The 18,517-nt window shown below is 46.0% G+C and overlaps 1 protein-coding gene across 3 annotated transcripts in view; it reads right to left on the bottom strand.

Annotated features, from left to right (window-relative positions):
* The window catches only part of epb41l2 (erythrocyte membrane protein band 4.1 like 2), a 122,479-nt gene that overhangs the window by 22,099 nt on the left and 81,863 nt on the right, over positions 1–18,517 (bottom strand). For all 3 annotated transcript variants that reach the window (XM_083790387.1, XM_083790388.1, XM_083790389.1), the window contains exons 10-14: positions 17,853–17,940; positions 9,108–9,260; positions 7,321–7,418; positions 6,762–6,934; positions 4,643–4,737 (exon numbers count right to left, since the gene is read on the bottom strand). In XM_083790387.1, the coding sequence (XP_083646513.1) occupies positions 4,643–4,737; positions 6,762–6,934; positions 7,321–7,418; positions 9,108–9,260; positions 17,853–17,940 (607 nt within the window). The remainder of the gene's footprint in view (positions 1–4,642; positions 4,738–6,761; positions 6,935–7,320; positions 7,419–9,107; positions 9,261–17,852; positions 17,941–18,517) is intronic.

Genomic DNA, 18,517 nt, shown 5'->3' with positions numbered 1-18,517 from the left:
GAGGCGACTCGGCAGCGGCGTGAACGCTAACGACGCCTAGCCGTGGCGGCGGTGGCAACTGGCCGCCGCACAGCCTGGCGGAGGCCGGCGGCGGCGGCGCCCGCCGCTTGGCGGCCGATATGCTCTCCACGAAGCCCAGGGTCAGGCCGAGGGGCGTGGCCAGGAGCAGCGCCAGGCCTGTGGAGCGGCTGGCGGCGGCCGTCAGCATGACGGCCAGCAGGAAGAGGGCCAGGAGCGAGGGCAGGAGCAGAGGGCCGGGGCTGCTCAGGTAGCGGTGCGCCGCCGGGCAGAGGCGCCAGAGGGCGAGCGCGGGAGAGGGCAGGCGGCGGGGACGGAGCGAAGGGGAGGAGGGGGAGGAGGGGACAGGAGGAGGAGGAGAGAGGGAGGGACGAGGAGGGATAGAAGAGGCGGAGGAGGAGACCAGGGAGCGGAGGACGGGGAACCCCCCCGCCGCGCCGAGGAACTTTGAGGCCCAAGAGGCGAAAAACACACGTGGACTAAACGGTCTCGCGGAGGAAACGCTGGGAAAAAACGCGCGTTCGCCGAACGTCGACATTTTAACCGCGGGCGCCAGCTTTATAGCCACCGACGTCGGGACGACGGCGTGCGCGAAGAGGCTCATTCTAGTCAGAGCCCGCGACACCGCGTTAGCGGGCCGCCGCCGCCACCGCACGACGCCTTCGCCTTTCCCCCCGCCCACCACCACCACCACCAGGCACAGGAAACGCAGCACGAGCGACGCGCATTTAACCACAGCCCTCAGCGGGAGGCGCCAGCTCCGCCCGATGCCCGACGATGACGCTGCGTCGTCCGTCGCCAAGGCGGCTACGCCCTCGCAATTCAGCTCCTCCGCCACCAGGAGGGGCGGGAGGGAATCGAGCGCGAGATCGTGGGGGGCGTGGTGGTGGTGGTGGTCCGAGATGGGGGGAGCGGTACGCCGGGGGGAGTCCGAGAGGCGCGCGGCGGAGGAGAGGAGGGCGTCGTCGTGGTCGACGGCGTCCTCGTCCTCCGAGATGTCCGACAGCATGCGGTCGAGCTCCGACACGGAGTCGAGGGAGGGAGGGATGGAGGAGAGGGAGGAGGACGACGAGAAGGAGAGAGGGAACATGAAGATGGACTGCTATGGGGGGACGAGAGAGAGAGGAGGAGGAGGAGGAACGCAGTAACACAAAGAAGGGTGAAAGGGTGAAGAAGCACAGCGAGTCAAACCGATTGGAAGAGGAAAAATGTGCACATGCGTTCATTCGCAAATCGTTTCGTATGTGGGGGGGGGGGGGGGGTCGTGAAGAAAACAGCAAAAAGCGGGGGGGGGGGGGGGGGAAGGGAGTGACGGACGGAAAATAACGTGAAAGAGTGCGAGGAGGGAAAAGAAGAGACACAGAGAGAGAGAGACACAGAGACACAGAGAGAGAGGGAGAGAGTCACAACATTAGTCAGTGGCAGGAAAGAGCACAGCACCACATGGTTCCACCGAAGTGAAGTGAAAACGGCAGGGTGCAACCAGGACATCGGAGAGAGTGTACAACGGGTAAACCAAGAGGGACCCTGGAGTGTTTGGAACTCCAAGAATGTGCAAATGGAACCAGATGGACCGCTGAGGACTGAGGAGGTGCTGCCGTGTCCACAGGAGAACGAACCAACGGACTCCTTTGAGCCGAGGAGCGCTGCCATGCATTTGCCTGCAGAACCGCAGACTCGCTCCCCAACCTTCCGCCGTATAGTCTTAAGAAGTGAAAACCCACCTCTTCAGACTCCATCTTAGCCCGTAGCACTTGCCTAGCCTTGCAGGCGTATGCAGAGGCTCGATTTATGGAATTTAGATAGCCTTTCATGTAAATATAGCACCCAATAGTCAGTATAGCGTATATAGCATAGTTTCGTTATATAGATATTCCAACTGTTCCAACTGACGGTTATGTTAGATTTCTTTAGCTTGGTCAAGATCCTTGATGGCTTATTTCTATGTGTATCTGATGTATTACCCATGTGGTGTCGATTAAGAGCGTCTGCTAAATGCTTCGATTGTAAATCGCATGCGACGTCCATGGCGCTCGCACGCAACGTTCGTTTGACTTTCGCTCAACGTCAACAGTCATTTGGTTCCATTTGCACCCTTCTCGGCAGCTAAAACGAACACTCGGGAGTTCACAGTGAGGGTGGAGACTAGAGCGTGCCACTGTTGGGAAGGAGAGAAAGCAGAGGAGGTTTAAAGTCCACGGTGCTCGGAGGAGGAGGAAGAGGTGGAGGAGGAGAAGAAGGAGGTGGAGGAGTTGGAGGAAGAGGAGGTGGAAGAGGAGGAAGAGGTGGAGGTGGAGGAGAAGAAGGAGGAGAAAAAGGAGGAGGAGGAGAAGGAGGAGGAGAAGGAAGAGGAGGTGGAGGAGGTGAGGGAGGTTAGGAGGTGAGAGCGGGAGCGTGGAGGAGTCAAGAGGGGAGGTCAAACAGGAGGTAGAAAGCAGTGTAGAGAGGTGCTTCCCAAACGGTTTTTAAAGCTAAGGAAACAAAAAGTAAATAATAATTATTTTTGTTTTTCCAATTTAGGTAATTTCTTAGATTGTCCGTTGATTTCTTCAAGGAATTACTGTTTTTCATACATTTTCATGAAAATGTTAGCTTTTTTTTGGGAATGTTTTTTTTTTTAAATGTTTTGAAATAGAATTGTAACTCTAAAAAAAATGTAGGAAACAAAATTAATAAAGAGGCCCGTAAAAAAAAAAAGTTCCGCAACCCAACCTAGGGTCGCGGAACCCACTGTTTTGGAACCAGAGGTGTAGAGGTAAGATAGGCCCGACAATGGTGGAAGAAGTACTCGGATCTTTTGCTTAAAAAAGGAACAAAACTATAACATTCAGCCTAGAGATGGTGCAATTTTGCAACACCTCTGCCGCACAAAAGGCTTGCTAGTTATTTCCCCCTTGCATTTTGCTTTGATAATCTGATCTGAACTTGTTGAGCAACTAAAGACGTCAAAGGCATATAGCGGCGCACAAATGTAACGCAGCGGAAAATGGTAAATCTCGAGTACAACTACCTCATACCTTTACTCGAGTGCGGCAAATTGAGTGCACGGTGTACAGCAATAATTGACTAAACGCAAACGTTAGGTTGCTTCCCATCACCACTGGCGCCGGTCGCCCAGTAATTTGTCAATGTTCCTTCAGCTGGTCCCAGCAGCTGACAGCGGTTTAGCTGATTGTGGACACTGTCACGCCAGCAGACCACACGATATACAGTATATATGGGCTTATGTAACACTGTTAACCCATTCTGGGCGGGAACCCCTTTTGGTGTTAGCACTATGTTATGCTTTAGCTATTGAAAAATAGCAGATCTACAAGCTCATAGCGAGCTTGTAGGTCTGCTATTTTGGAAAAATCGAAGAACGACTGACGTAGAAGACATTTTTAGAATCTGATCTCAGGTCAGAATGGGTCTTAACCCGGGGGGGCGGACAAGGCAGACACGGAGCACACGTACGGACACAGGGCCAACGTCGTCCTGGCGAACTCAACCCCTCCAATGACGGGCAGGACGTCTAGCCTTATGAGACCGCTCTCTAGACGAAGATATTCCTTTTGCGCTGTGCCATTATCTGTCATAGCCGTGTCCTATATATAGTCTGGCGTTTGCCAGACTGTTGTTGCCTCCCGCCATTTCCAAATGCTTCCGTCGTACAGTCGGGAGTCAACGGAAGAGCCGTCATTGAGTAAAAATATAAAGCGTAAGTGGAGCCTCCCCCGCCACTATACCGTTTAGTCTTTTCAGTGAGTCGCGCACATTTATCCTAATATAAAAAGAAAACACACATGCCCCAACAATGGAAGCCTCCGCGGCAGACAAGCTATTAGCCGGTCGGTGTGAGTCGATGTGGCTCAAAAAGAAATGTCACTCTGTGATCGTTAATGGCAAGAAACCGTGTGCAAATCATCACGCCGAGTGTCCTCGTCACAGGCAATACAATTTGTCGAAGAAAAAAAAAAACACACTGATGCTTTGTTGCGGACATGCACACACACACACACGCGCGCACACGCACGCACGCAGAAGCAGACACACACACACAGCGCATCAACGCGTGCAAGTCCACCTACTGGAGACAACATTATGGTCACGTTAGGCATCTATACGAGACCTGTGGTGGGGAAATGGAGAACGGTTAAAACGGAGAGATTATGTCCCGTCTTCGTTGGCTTCGTTCTTCTGCCGACGACGTCTAAATGAACGTCGACTCCGGGTGGGGGGTGGTCACTAGATTGGGGTCACTAGATTGGGGGGGGGTCGAAGACCGAAGCCCTTGTGTCGTTTATTAACAACATATAAAACAGCGGACCTTGCTCCAACGACAGAGCACACTGCGACAGTAAAAAAAAACACCGTTAAATAGAACCGGTTCTACAGTATACTTAAGTTCAACCTCACCCTCCACACACACACACACACACACAGTAAAAGTCTGTTAATGTATGCGTCCGTAACTCTGAGAGTCCACAAATGTAATGGACCGGACCCTCCGTTCGATGGAACTCTCAGGAGTTAGACGAGCGCAGGATTGTTGCCACCGCCGCAGTCGTCGTGAGAGACAAAGGTCTGCCTTTCTCTCACGCTCCTCCGTGACAACATCCATCCATCCATCCATCCTACTCACCTTAGAGTCAGATGGAAGCTCCAGGTTGGGGTCGTGTCCGTTCACGATCCCCGAGGTCGGGCTAGAGTCAACGTCGGTTATGCTAATCGCCGGAGCTGGAGACGAGAGACACACACACACACACACACACACACACACACACACACACACACACACACACACACACACACACACACACACACACACACACACACACACACACACACACACACACACACACACACACACACACACAATCAAAAAATTAAAAAATGGTGAGAGGTTTCCTTCCGACAGCAACAAATTATACAGTAGTATGAAAGGGAATTAAGTGTTTTTTTTAGGACACAGATGCAAACATTTTAAATAGCCATTCATGGAATGTGCTGTAGTGGCATATTTAGCTCAGCAGGGGTCAATGTTGCAACAAAAAAAAGAAAAAAAAAAAGAAAAAAAATGCATTGCATGTTTTGTTTCAAGAAACTAAATCTGCAGCGCTCCCACGAGAGAATATTATTGCTCTGGGAAAATTGGGGCCTTTTGAAAAAGTGCTTTCAGTGCTAGCACCATCGTCAATTCAACAACTTTACATTATGGAGGGGGGGGGGGGGGGGTTTCTATGTTATTATTTCAGTCCTTGACTGAATGCTGCATAGCGTATGGTGTCCCTGCTAAGCTACACCTCTCTCACTCTCACTTTTCTGTCTATATCTCTGTGACAGGAAACACATGTCGCAATGCTATTTCCTGTATCTGTTCGCGACCCCATGCCTCTATCTCTCACACACACACACACACACACACACACACACACACACACACACACACACACACACACACACACACACACACACACACACACACACACACACACACACACACGCACACGCACACGCACACACACACACACACACACACACACACACACACGCGCACACATGTGAGCGGTCATATCATGACCTGTCCCCACATACTATTATGGATATTTTCCCACTCCGTTTGAAAAACTAATTCTGTTAGTGGGGGGGGGGGGGGGGGGGGACTAAAGAATCAATCACAGAGAAACAAGCTATGGTGACCCAGAAAACTAAATGTGAATCTCACGTGAGGATGGAATATGGAACATGGAATATGGAACATGGAATATGGAATATGAAATATGGAACATGGAATATGGAACATGGAATATGGATGAGGTGGAGTTGCGAACTAGTAAATTAGACCTAGCGGTGCTCACATAGTATGAACAACCCATCCTTTCAGGTGCATGGTTATTAAACATCGGAAAAATGAAAAAAAAATTAACTTCTAAATCATGACAGTTTTCTGAAAAACCCCTATGTTAGTGGTGCGCAAACTATTTCATGTCAAGGACCCCCAGAATCATATGTAATTGGCCGCCGACCCCCATCTGAAAATATGTAGTTCCAGGGAATTCCCAAGAAGAGAAGATTTAAGTTAAAAACGCTGTAAGAATATATTCAAAGATTTGCGCCACATTTTCACGATTAAAAAAAAATAGCTTCAAAGTGCATTATACAGTACATTATTGTTGAGCTGACATAGGCCTGACATAGCAGATCTACAAGCTCATAGCGCGCGGCACCGAGTGCCGCACTATGAACTTGTAGGTCTGCTATGTCAGGCCTACGTCAGGCCTAAATGGGTTAAGCATTATGTTATTCTTTAGCTATTGAAAAATAGCAGATCTACTGTACAAGCTCAAAAATAATGTGTAATGCACTTTAAAGCAAAGTGCTACAATCGGGGTAAAAGAAAAATATAAAAAAACGAGACATAACAGGGTATGGTGAAGTGTATAGAGAAGCATTTGGGGAACAACATGGGAGCATGAAATGTGGACGCCGGCCGGATAGTCTAGGCCAGACTGCATGTCTCCCCGTTCCATCCGACCATGCGTCCATTTTCCATCCATCCATCTCCAGCTGACACAATTCCCTTTGCAGTCCACTCATCCCTCCCTTAATCCATTTAACCATTAACGTTTTCTCCTACTATTCCATTTGTGTGTGTGTGTGTGTGTGTGTGTCTGTGTATGTATACGTGTGTGTGTGTGTGTGTGTGTGTGTGTGTGTGTGTGTGTATGTATACGTGTGTGTGCGCGTGCGTGCGCCGCTACCTCCATCCAGGCTGCGGCTGATGCGTTTGGACGAGGTGCGCTGGAAGTTGGGCGCCGGCCGGTCGATGAGGGAGCTGGCGACGCGCGTCTGTGTCTGGGTGCGCCCGCTGTAGCGGAACTTGGAGCCCAGCGTCAGGAAGCGGGCCTTGGTGGGAGGCTCCGGGGTGTTCAACCTGACGGGACGGGAGAGAGAGAGAGAGACAGGAGAACAACACAGGGAGGGAGGGAGATAAAAATCACATTTGCAGGTGCAAGAGAGGTGTGTGTTCGTGTGTGTGTGTGTGTGTTCGTGTGTGTGTGTATGTCTTTCCACAGGATATTAAAGTGAATTCCTCCCAATTATGTACGTACGCACGTACACACACACACACTATAGCAATGTGCACAGAATGACACACATGCACGCACATAATGACACACATGCATGCACACACACTAGAGCAATGTGCACAGAATGCCCCTCCCCCACACAGTGTGCGCACACACACACACATACTAGAGCAATGTGCACAGAATGACACACACACACACACACACACACACACGGTGTGTCTTGTACCTGAAGAAGCTGTGGTTCTCCACACACACTTTCCACAGCCTCTTGGCCGATCGGTGGTTGGGCAGCTTGAATCCCACGGTGCTTTCAAACTGCTCCGCCTTTGGAAAGAAACGCCGGGGTGTTAAAACTCAATTCACGCCAGCATTATTAATCCCTCGATAGAGTATACTGCCAAGGTTTTATCGCGCGTAACACTTACTTTGAAGAGCCAAATATCCGTAATCGCATGTTACAATGACAAACTGCTGTGTGTGGTCTCATGCCCGGATGTTGTTGTTGTGTCGGTCGGTGGTGGAAAAAGGCGACCGCGAGTGTCAGCCCGCCCGCTACAGCCCGTTGAAAGCCCTTGTATTCACCAGAAACGGCCCCCTCAATGTCCTTTCTGAGATACAGAGCTGTGAATGGTGGGCTTAGACTGGAAGTGAATGCGCGCGCATGTTCAAAATGGCCGCGGCCACAGTGTCTCACTATGTGTTGATGCGGGTTAGCAACATCAGATAGCATTACGATCGGATCAAAAAATGGATGAAACAATACAAACCCTCAAACCCGAGAATCTCGGGTTTGGCGGGCTAGGGTACTAATTTAAACCTTCGTGTTCCTCGTTTCTGGCGGACTCCGTGTTAAAAAAGGCACTGAACTCGCATCGTGTTCCATTTTCAATGCAGTTGTGACCTTCATCATGCATGGGCATTCAACACGTTTCCCCCCTGCCGACCATTAGATGGCGCTATTGGCTCAGAGAGCGCCCACGGTTTTCAAGGCCAGCAGCACGGCTCCTATTTGAAAGCGGAAATGGGACGCAACTTCCGGGAGGAACACGGAATCATGTCCCCGGGGGCACAGGCTTTCGTATTCATCATGAACGCTGGGAACCTGGCCCGGCGAGGCCGCGATGATGTTTTGTACGATGACCTCAATCTGAGCTCAGTTCCAACACAAACACAGCAATGTTTTGGCGGGATCGGGACTCGACCCCCACCGGGACACACTGCCCAGGAGGTGCCTGGACCGCTAAGCCGCCTAGGGATGTCCCGATCAAGTTATTTTTCTCCTCCCGCGATCCGATTCTGATCATTTAGAAATGTCGGCCCCCCGATTTCCGAATCACGTAATCGGACCGGGACCCTATATTAACAATCCATTAACCATGCACTTGAACTCTTCTGGGGCATTTCATCATAGGCACAAAACACTTGCCGAAAGTACCGATATGTCCGGAAAGTACAAGGCAAGCTCATTGTGAGCTATTGAGCGGCTATTTAAAATAGCACATGTACAAGGCAAGCTCATTGTGAGCTATTGAGTGGCTATTTTCGGCAAAAGGATTTGGTGTAGAGGGAGAAAGGAAAAAAAAGGAAAAGTCAAGGAGAGAGCCCTGGGGGACCCCAACGAGCTAAGTACACACGCTTTAAGTGCTTCAAGACATTAAACCGTTTAGGCCCGACGTCGAAAATAAAATAAAAGTCTTCTGAAAGAATATAATTTCCAAAGATTTGTGCCACATTTTCACGATTTTTCCAAAAATAGCAGACCTACAAGCTTGTAGCGCGCCACGGCGCGCTATGAGCTTGTAGATCTGCTATTTTTCAACACACACACACACACACACACACACACACACACACACACACACACACACACACACACACACACACACACACACACACACACACACACACACACACACACACACACACACACACACACACACACACACACACACACACACACACACACACACACACACAGAGAGAGAGAGAGAGAAAGAGAGAGAGAGAGAGTACCTCCCCAGGTCGAATCTTGATGTAGAAGTTGTTCCTCTTGTAAGAGATCTTGAGTATTTTGGGCCAGGCAAAGCGATTGATCCTGAGTCTGTCTTTGTAGACCAGGAGGCCGTTGGCGCACACACCAAGCATTATGTCCACCCCGTCGGAATCCTGCAAAACACGTGCGCGCGAGCACACATTTAACATCTTTATTTGCATTCACATACAAGAAATGTCTTGAACACAAACAATAGTGGATGCGCAAACTTGAAAAAAAAAAAAAAAACTCTATAACAAGTGCTTCAGGATACAGATCACGGGTACAGAAAGCATCGCCTTCTCCATATATGGCGACTGCCAATTATTGCCGGCAATTATTTTGCCGATGCCTTTATAGCTCTCGGCTTGGGCATGCAGGCCCCTTACGACTGATTTATGGACATTACCGAGGCTTCCAAATATGAACACAAGTAGTTTACATTTGTAGCCAAGCTGTATAATAGCATCCTTAAGACGCTGGTACTTAAGCACCTTGGTAAGGAATGCCTCTTCCAGACTGTGGTCAAATGTACATGCCACTTCCAAAATGGTCACTTCTCTACTGTCCTCATCAACGTCAACAATATCTGGTGTATTAGCTGTGACATCTGAAAAGGCATCATTTTCATTATTGTGCATGAACATGGCAGACATGGCACGCACGCACGCACGCACGCACACACGCACACGCACACACACACACACACACACACAGAGTGGCCGATTCCCTCTGCATTCCGATCGTATTTCTTGATGCCAAACTCATGACATTATGTGAAGCTATGTGTGTGTGCTCATCAAGACGGAATCATATGACGCCCATTTGATCTCCACAGAGGCAACTTAATGCCTTTTGACAACCGTTCGATGCCTTGGATCAGCGCTTCTCAACCTGCGGATCGGGACCCCCCTCCCTCCCCCGGGGAGGTCCCTACATCATTTTTATTATTATGAGATGACAATTTAAAGGGATGTTTCAATATTTATTTTATCGTCTACTTATTGTGAACACCAAAGATATTTTTTAAGTTAACTTGATTCAGTATGTAGATATTTGATATTCATTTTAGCTCCGCTCCCTATACAAACCCATTGCAACTTAGAAACTCCATTTTAACCATGATAGATTAATCGAAAACACCCGCACCTTTTTTTACTGTTAATTTATTTTTTTATATATATATATTTTTGTCTCCTCCTCCTTATTCTTTTCCCAAATATTATTAGAGTCCTCTATATATATATATATATATATATATAATACCTAATAAAAATCACACCCGTGTGAACTCAGTGGTGCAGGGAGGGGGTCCGTCCCCAGTTTAAATGGGATTATTTTGGCCTGATGCATGTCCAATGCATTTGTATTTAGTTCATAAAGTGAACATGACTATAATTAAAAGGCATTTGAAATTAAATAAACAATTTACTTCTCAGGATTCCAATTCAAATATAGAAAAAAAGTTATCCAGGATTTCAATTCAAATAATAGCAAAAAAATATAGCTGATCTACAAGCTCAAAAGATCTACAAACTACAAGCTCAAGCTTGTAGATGTGCTATTTTTGTACCACAGTAATATGCAATGTGGTCCTCTGGAGTGAGTGTGGAACTACAGTACAGTGGCCCTCTCCATCGTCAAAGTTTCCACGCTCACTCCAGAGGGCCACTACAGTTCCACGCTCACTCCAGAGGGCCACTATAGTTCCACGCTCACTCCAGAGGGCCACTATAGTTCCACGCTCACTCCAGAGGGCCACTATAGTTCCACGCTCACTCCAGAGGGACACTATAGTTCCATGCTCACTCCAGAGGGCCACTATAGTTCCACGCTCACTCCAGAGGGCCAATATAGTTCCACGCTCATGCCAGAGGGCCACATTGCACAATACTGGTGTAGCAAAGATCTACAAGCTCAAAACGCGTCGCAGTGCAATGTGTTTTGAACTTGTAGATCAGCTATTTGTCTATTATTTGAATTGAAAATAGCACATCTACAAGCTTGAGCTTGTAGTTTGTAGATCTTTTGAGCTTGTAGATCAGCAATTTTCTTTTAATATTATTTGAATTGAAATCCTGGATAACTTTTTAGCCATTTTTCAATTGGACTCCTGAAAAGTAAAATCTTTATTTAATTTCTGATATTAACCTGCAGGGCCTCGTTAAGTGATGGTGGGGGCCGCATGTGTGCCCCCCGGGCCGCCAGTATGCTACAGACCACCCCCTAGGCTCCAGCTGACAGCCATTCATATTATTAGGGAATATATTCCATTAAAATAATATGATGCCGTGCATATAATTGGTCATAGGAGCCGGATATTCACTTAGCCTGCTTTAGCTCAACGCAAACACAATTAGCATATAGAGACACACACACACACTACACACCCCTATGAAAAACAAACACCGAACATGTGACAGAAACAGAGACTCGCACACATGCACTCACACGGTGCAACAAGACACATACGCACGAGGACACACGTGTGCACGCTCGCGCACGCCAACTGTAACTCAGTTAGCTGACAGACTGACTCTCTAACAAGGCTTTTAAGACCATAAGGCACTCCGACAGTAGAGAAAGACAAACAGGCTGAGCAAACGAGCATGGATAGATACTGGGGGAGGGGGGAGAGAGAGAGAGAGAGAGAGAGAGAGAGAGAGAGAGAGAGAGAGATAATTGATTACAGCTGGGAACTAACTAGGGGGAAAATCTTTTGGGCTAATGGACAATGCAACATGTCAATAATGGCTTTTCCGGAGACACACACACACACGCACGCACGCACGCGTGCACAGTCACCCACACGCACGCACGCGTGCACAGTCACACACACGCAATGCTTGTAGTACTATGCTCGTGAGGACATCGACATTTTAGGAAGGCATGATTGAACATTGCGGAAAGCAGGCAAAACGTTTTCAGATCTACACACAATTGGCCATTTGTAGCCGTGTTGCAAATCACTGTTTCCCAATTACCGTTTATGGGTCACGAGTTTGAGTTGAGAAAGCAGGCTAACATTACACCTAGCTACATATTTAAGCATTAATTTCATATTTACATGTAAATTTCAGCTCTGACACTTATTTCAGACATGCTCTAGTATGTGAAGACTGCCTGTGATATTAACTCATTTTGGAGAAAAAAAAAAAAAAACTATTTCTCCTCTGCTGAAAAGCTGGAATTTGTGCGATGGCAGGCTATCAGTCAAACCTGGTCATAAATGTCTTCTAAAATTCTAATAGTTTTCTGAAAAATAACCTCAAACGTTTTCATGTCAATGACACTACAAAATAATAGGCATTTGTCTGCCGACCCACAAACATTCAGATTTGAGTTTTTAAAAAAAGTTCATTTTAATTAAATATATTCAATGATTTGCGAGTTTCTTCTAAAATAGCAGATCGAGCTCGAGCTTGTATATCTGCTATTTTTGAATAGCCAACGTATCAAATAACGGTTAAAGTCATTCAAATCTAAAATGACACACAGGCGCCTGCATGGTACAGTTAATTGGTTGTCAAACATAGCTTTGTCCTCAGAATGACACGTCTTGTTGTGACACACTGACCGTAGTACCAAATTAACAGCCATGTCTCGTAAACTCGCATAAAAGCTTTAAAATGCATCCTGGCTGGTATGCAGGGAATTTTATCTTTGATAATGAGAGAGAAGGCTGCTGTTGAACTGTGGGTGTTTATACACGCACGCACACACACACACACAGTAAAAGCCTCCGTTTTATTGTATCCGTTTGTAACACTAACACAGAGGGTGTACACATTTACATTTCCTCACCCGATGAGCTCTCGGGTGAGGAAATGTACTTGGCAGCATGATGCAGTCGGATCCTTTAGCGTTACAGTACATTAACTCCAAGAGTGTGAAATCCTCAGTGTTCATTTCAACTAAAAAAGGGGCCCAAGTGGAGCTATAAAGGCCTCTCAGTGAGGATTAGTTCAATGTCTGACTCTAGCAACTATGTTTAAAACTAACAAAAGGTTTTAAATGTTCTCTCTATTGTATGAACTGGGGTGTCCGGTAATTACCACTTGTGCACTAGACTGGAACTCACCTATGCTTTCTATGGCATAGGCAGCTCCCGGCAGGATCCCCGGAGAGGAACTAGACGCAGCTGCAGGACATGAGACTAATTAGGGAGAAACTAGACGCGGCTGCAGGACATGAGACTAATTAATTAAAGCGACAGAGCAGTGCTTGTGTGTGTGTGTGTGTCTGCGTCAATTTAACAAAGGTGCAGACGATCAGAAATGAGCAGAGAGAGACCGACATTTTGCGCTGAATTGAAGTGGACTCGGCCTCCAGACTTTTTTTTTCTTTCTCCCTGGAAATAAAAAAACGTCTGGGTGTTCCGCTACTTGTGCACAGACCCTGTGAGTCACGAGGACCTGAGTTTAAATGCATCTGCCACCTTGTCTCGTCTCCTCTCTCTCTCTCTAGCTCCTTGGAAATGCCACACAATCTTAAAAAAATATATATAATTATTAATAATAATTAATAATAATTAATAATAATCATTAATAATTAGTATTATTACAATACTTTGTCCCTCATACGTGCCCTCTTTTTCACACACACACTTTCGCTGTTGTTGACCTGGTGGTATCCGAGGAAAAGAGATAGGCTGTTCCCATGACAATGGCCTCCACGCTACTAACATGTTTGTACAGCTGAGACACACACACACACACACACACACACACACACACACACACACACACACACACACACACACACACACACACACACACATCAAAGGAAAGCGTACAAATTCCAACAGGAAAATAGGGAGAGGAGGCGAGAGGAGACGAGAAGGGTTGAGGAGAGGAGAGTCGGAGCGGGGGAGACACTTCAGTGGACACCTTTAGGCTATACGTTCTGACCTGGATAGTTACAACTGAACCCATTTAGACCAGAGGACGATTCTACAAATGTCTTCTAAATCAGTTTTCTGAAAAACCCATGTTTCTGTGTCAGTCGGTAATTGGCCGCCGACTCCCATCTGAAAATATGTTGTTCCAGGGCAGATCTAGAAGCTCATAGCAGATCTACAAGCTCGGTGCCGCGCTACAAGCTCGTAGGTCTGCTATTTCTTTAATATCGTGAAAATGTGGCGCAAATCTTTGAATATATATTCTTTCAGAGCGAAAGTTCAAAATTCTATTCTTTGCTTCTGGGGAGTCTCTGGAACATGTTTTCAGATGGGGGTCGGTGGCCAATTACATACATTTTTGGGGGTCCTTGACATGAAAATGTTTGAGAACGACTGACACAGAAACATGGGTTTTTCAGAAAATTGTCTGTAGAAGACATTTTGTAGAAAGATCTAAATGGGATAATATTAACAGTTTGAGGGCTTTAAATTGTTTAATCAAACGATAGACCCTGCTTAATACGCTATACCCGACCTTTGTTTTATGTGTTTAATTCCCCATATTTTAATAATTAAAAATAAAGTCTTTGCCGCGGACCTGGTGACTAGACCTTCATGCTACGACGCTGAAACCGGAAATCAACCCATGTGCTGGGCTGCTAGGGCTTCTGGGAAATTGAGGCCAATGCAAGTGAACGGGGGGTTTGTCTGGAGTACGTACAACGCCTCCGGATTTTCACGGATCAAAATACTGCGTATGCTCTGAAGGTAATAAAACAATCTCGGCAGCGTAGAATATTTGAGTAAAATGCGGGTAACGTGTGATAAGCAGTAGAACTGTTTTAAAGGACACAGTATACGGCGTATACTGTGTCCTTTAAAACTATACGCCATCGTAATATCTTCTGGCAGGGTGACACGCCGGGTCGATGCTCTCATGCAAAGTGCATGCCGACAACATTGAGTGCACAAGGGTTTTTTTTATTTTAAATACGGTGTGAAAAACTAATCCCAGTGACCCCGATGTGTTTGAGTCCCGCTGGGACTATACATGAAAAGCCTCTGACACCTTAATAGCATTTGGTGTCATGTGCTCGCTGCTGCGCTGCACAATATCCACAGCAACAGCACAACAAAGGACCTCCTCTTCTCTCCCCAAGCATCAGCGTTGGGCCAGATGTTTGAGAGTCGAGACGAGCGCTTCCAAAACAAGCCCCAAAAGAGGCACGCACGCACACACGCAGGCACGCACGCACAAAAAGATACGAATAAAAAATCTTGAAGATTTGTTTTGTGGAATGTCGGTATGCAGACGAACATAATTATTAATGTAGGGAATTCCTTGACATGAACATGATCGAGAATGAGCAACTACCCTTTAGAAACAACCCCTCCACACTCCCCCTAATTTTTTTTTTAAATTAAAATAAAATAAAACTAAATGTCTGAGCAACTTTATATATATATGTTAAAATAAAAACAAGCCCAAAAGGTGCTTATTATTTAGCAGACTTGGCAACACTCTCTAACATCCATGCGCTAAACCCAACTAGTGTCGGGGCGGCGGTGGATCAGCGGTAGAGTGACCGGGCGGATAGGAACCGCAATGTTGCCGGTTCGAACCCGGGCTCCCCCAGAGTTAGTGTCGAAGTGTCCTTGAGCAAGACTCAAACAAATAAATAATAAATACAAAAATTTAAAGCGCAAGGCTCTGAAGCCCTAACTGCTCCCGATGTGCAGGTTGGTGCCTTGCATGGTTTCCTCTGTGAATTATGGCTGAATGTAATGCATCTCTGTAAAGCGCCTTGGATAAAAGGCGCTATATAAATAAATGCACCAGTCTTTTAATCCTGCTAGCATTAAAAGGGGATTTAAATGGTCCTTTGAAAAAAAAAGAAAAGAAAAGAAAGGAGAAAGTATAACGAAACGTTTGTTTGAAGGTTGAAGCTCTATATTCCAAATAGTACTCTGCGCTTGATCGGTAACGGCCAGGTCTCCCCCCGTTCCCCTAGCTCTTAACCCATTTAGACCTGAGCTCCATTCTACAAAAATGTCTCCTAAATCGTGACAGTTTTCTGAAAACCCCATGTTTCTATGTCAGTCGTTCTCAAACTATTATATTTCATGTCAAGGACCCCCAGAATTATCTGCATTTGGCTGCCGACCCCCCCATCTGAACATATGTTGTTGCTCGTAGCGCGGCACCGAGTGCCGCACTACGAGCTTGTAGATGCTGCTTGTAGATGCTGTTTTGCAATAGCTAAAGTATAACATAATGCTTTAAAACACCAACAAGGGGTACAGAATGGGTTAATAGAAAATGATTTTCCAGATCAGGATACCAATTTAATCCAATCAGAGTAGAGAGAGCCCCGGCATACTGTATATCATTCATCAGCTTCAATGTTTGATGGCGTTCCAGCTCCAATTCTGTCCAATTTGTTCCAATTACACTCGCTTATCCTGTAATCGGCATGAGGTCTCTTTTCCTGATTGGATAAATTGGTATCCGACCAGAAAATGTATTTTTCAGTTTTAGCGTGCAGTCTACTAGAGAGCTGCAGGGGCAAGGAAACCCCTCCTCATACAAACAGTATACAGAGTACACAAATTATGGTAATATTATATAGATACAGTACTATTTTTTTAAATTTATTTATTTTTCACATACTAGAGCATGAAATAAATGCTTAAAGGTATATTCAGTGATTTCACTTAATTAAAATATCACTTATTTTTTTGTTTTGTTGTGATAATCCTCCCTACTATAGTGTGCTGGCCATATAAGGAGTTCCTCCCTGTCCCCAGTTAACCCCTGGGGGTCAAAAAACCTTAGGTTTCGTTTTTGACTCTCTATCCTGATTGGACGAAAGGCTGGGTCCCACAGCCAAAAACGAAACCTAAGGTTTTTTGAGTGAAATCACTGAATATACCTTTAAAGGTTTTATGACATTCATTTTCATTTATTTTTCTTTTAGGTTTTATGACCTCAATTACACCCAAAAAACCTGAACTTTGAACATTTTCTGTGGTCTGAAGTTTTTTGGTTTTTTTTTGGGCCTTTTGAGCTACAATGAAAACAGGCAACACAGTGAAACAGTGACATCTGCTGGCAAATCCCATTGACATATATGGGATTTGCAGTAAGTGATGTCACTTACTGCCGGCAAATCAGAGCACCTGTTTGAGCCAGAAAACCCCAGATCACAGAAAATCTACTGAATGTTAAAAGTTCATTTTTTTGGGTGCAATTGAGATTAGAAAACCTAAAAAAACAAGAACAATTCCAAAACCTTTTTTTTAATGTCACAATCCCTTTAAACATGTAGCTAGGTGTAATGTTAGAGACCAAAGAAGTGAACCTTTCAAGCCTGTTTTCTGAACTCGCTGTTTTCTGCAAGACATTACTCTATATAAGCCATATCTCCAAAACTGGTGGGTCAAACTGAACAACCAATATGTCAATTTGAAGCTATGATTCCCTGCTTTCACTTGACATGAAAAAAACGAAAATTAAAAAAAAATCCAATGGCAGTCCCTCAGTCAAATTTGGGCACACACATACACGCACACGCACACGCCGCTTGCCTTAGACGGAAGCTCGTTTGGGAAAAAACTTTGTGGACGCATTTCCGACATTATGAAAGAGATGAGAAAAAAATTATATACTGGTCGAAAAGTGGGTGGAGGAACGTCGGCCGAAAAGATAAAAATAACGCATCTTTTCAAGCGACGCTCGCCGTTGGTCTCCCGCTGTTATAAAACGTACGGTTATATCCTATTGAATGCCCCGCCCACCAAAAGAACGGTCAGTTCCACTCCTTACCTTAGCATGGTGCAGGTCCACTCCGTACATGGAAAGCTTCTTGGCGTTTTCTAGAAACTGGACATCTGCCTGTGCTGGTGTCATTCCCCTGGGAAAAAACAAACAAAAGAAACAACACACGGATCGTTAAACTCCTTGAACGCCATATAGGGCGGTAGAGCTTTTAGGTAGCAGGTGCAGTCGAATCTGCAGTAATGAGCGAAGAAGGGGCGGCCTTTGTTGTTTTGGCGAAAGGGAAATGTATCTAGACCCGCGTATACCGCGCTACGAGCTTCTAGATCTGCTATTTTACTTTATCGTGAAAATGTGGCGCACATTTGGAATATATATTATTTTTGAACGAAAATCTTTGCTGCTGAGAGGTCCCTGGAACAACATATTTTGAGATGGGGGTCGGAAGGCCAATTACATATATTTCTGGGGGTCCTTGACATGAAAATGTTTGAGAACGACTGACAAACATAGGGTTTTTTCAGAATACTGTCAGGATTTAGAAGGCATTTGTAGAATCGTCCAACCCCTTTTGGTGTTAGCATTATGTTATGCTTTAGCTATTGAAAAATAGCAGATCTACAAGCTCATAACGCGCCACCGAGTGGTGCACTATGAGCTTGTAGATCTGCTATTGTAGATCGAAGAACTTGTAAATCGATGAACGACTGACA

The sequence above is a fragment of the Protomyctophum parallelum genome (assembly GCF_964188405.1).
Source record: "Protomyctophum parallelum genome assembly, chromosome: 19".
Taxonomy (NCBI): domain Eukaryota; kingdom Metazoa; phylum Chordata; class Actinopteri; order Myctophiformes; family Myctophidae; genus Protomyctophum; species Protomyctophum parallelum.
This window is presented reverse-complemented; position numbering and strand designations above follow the sequence as displayed.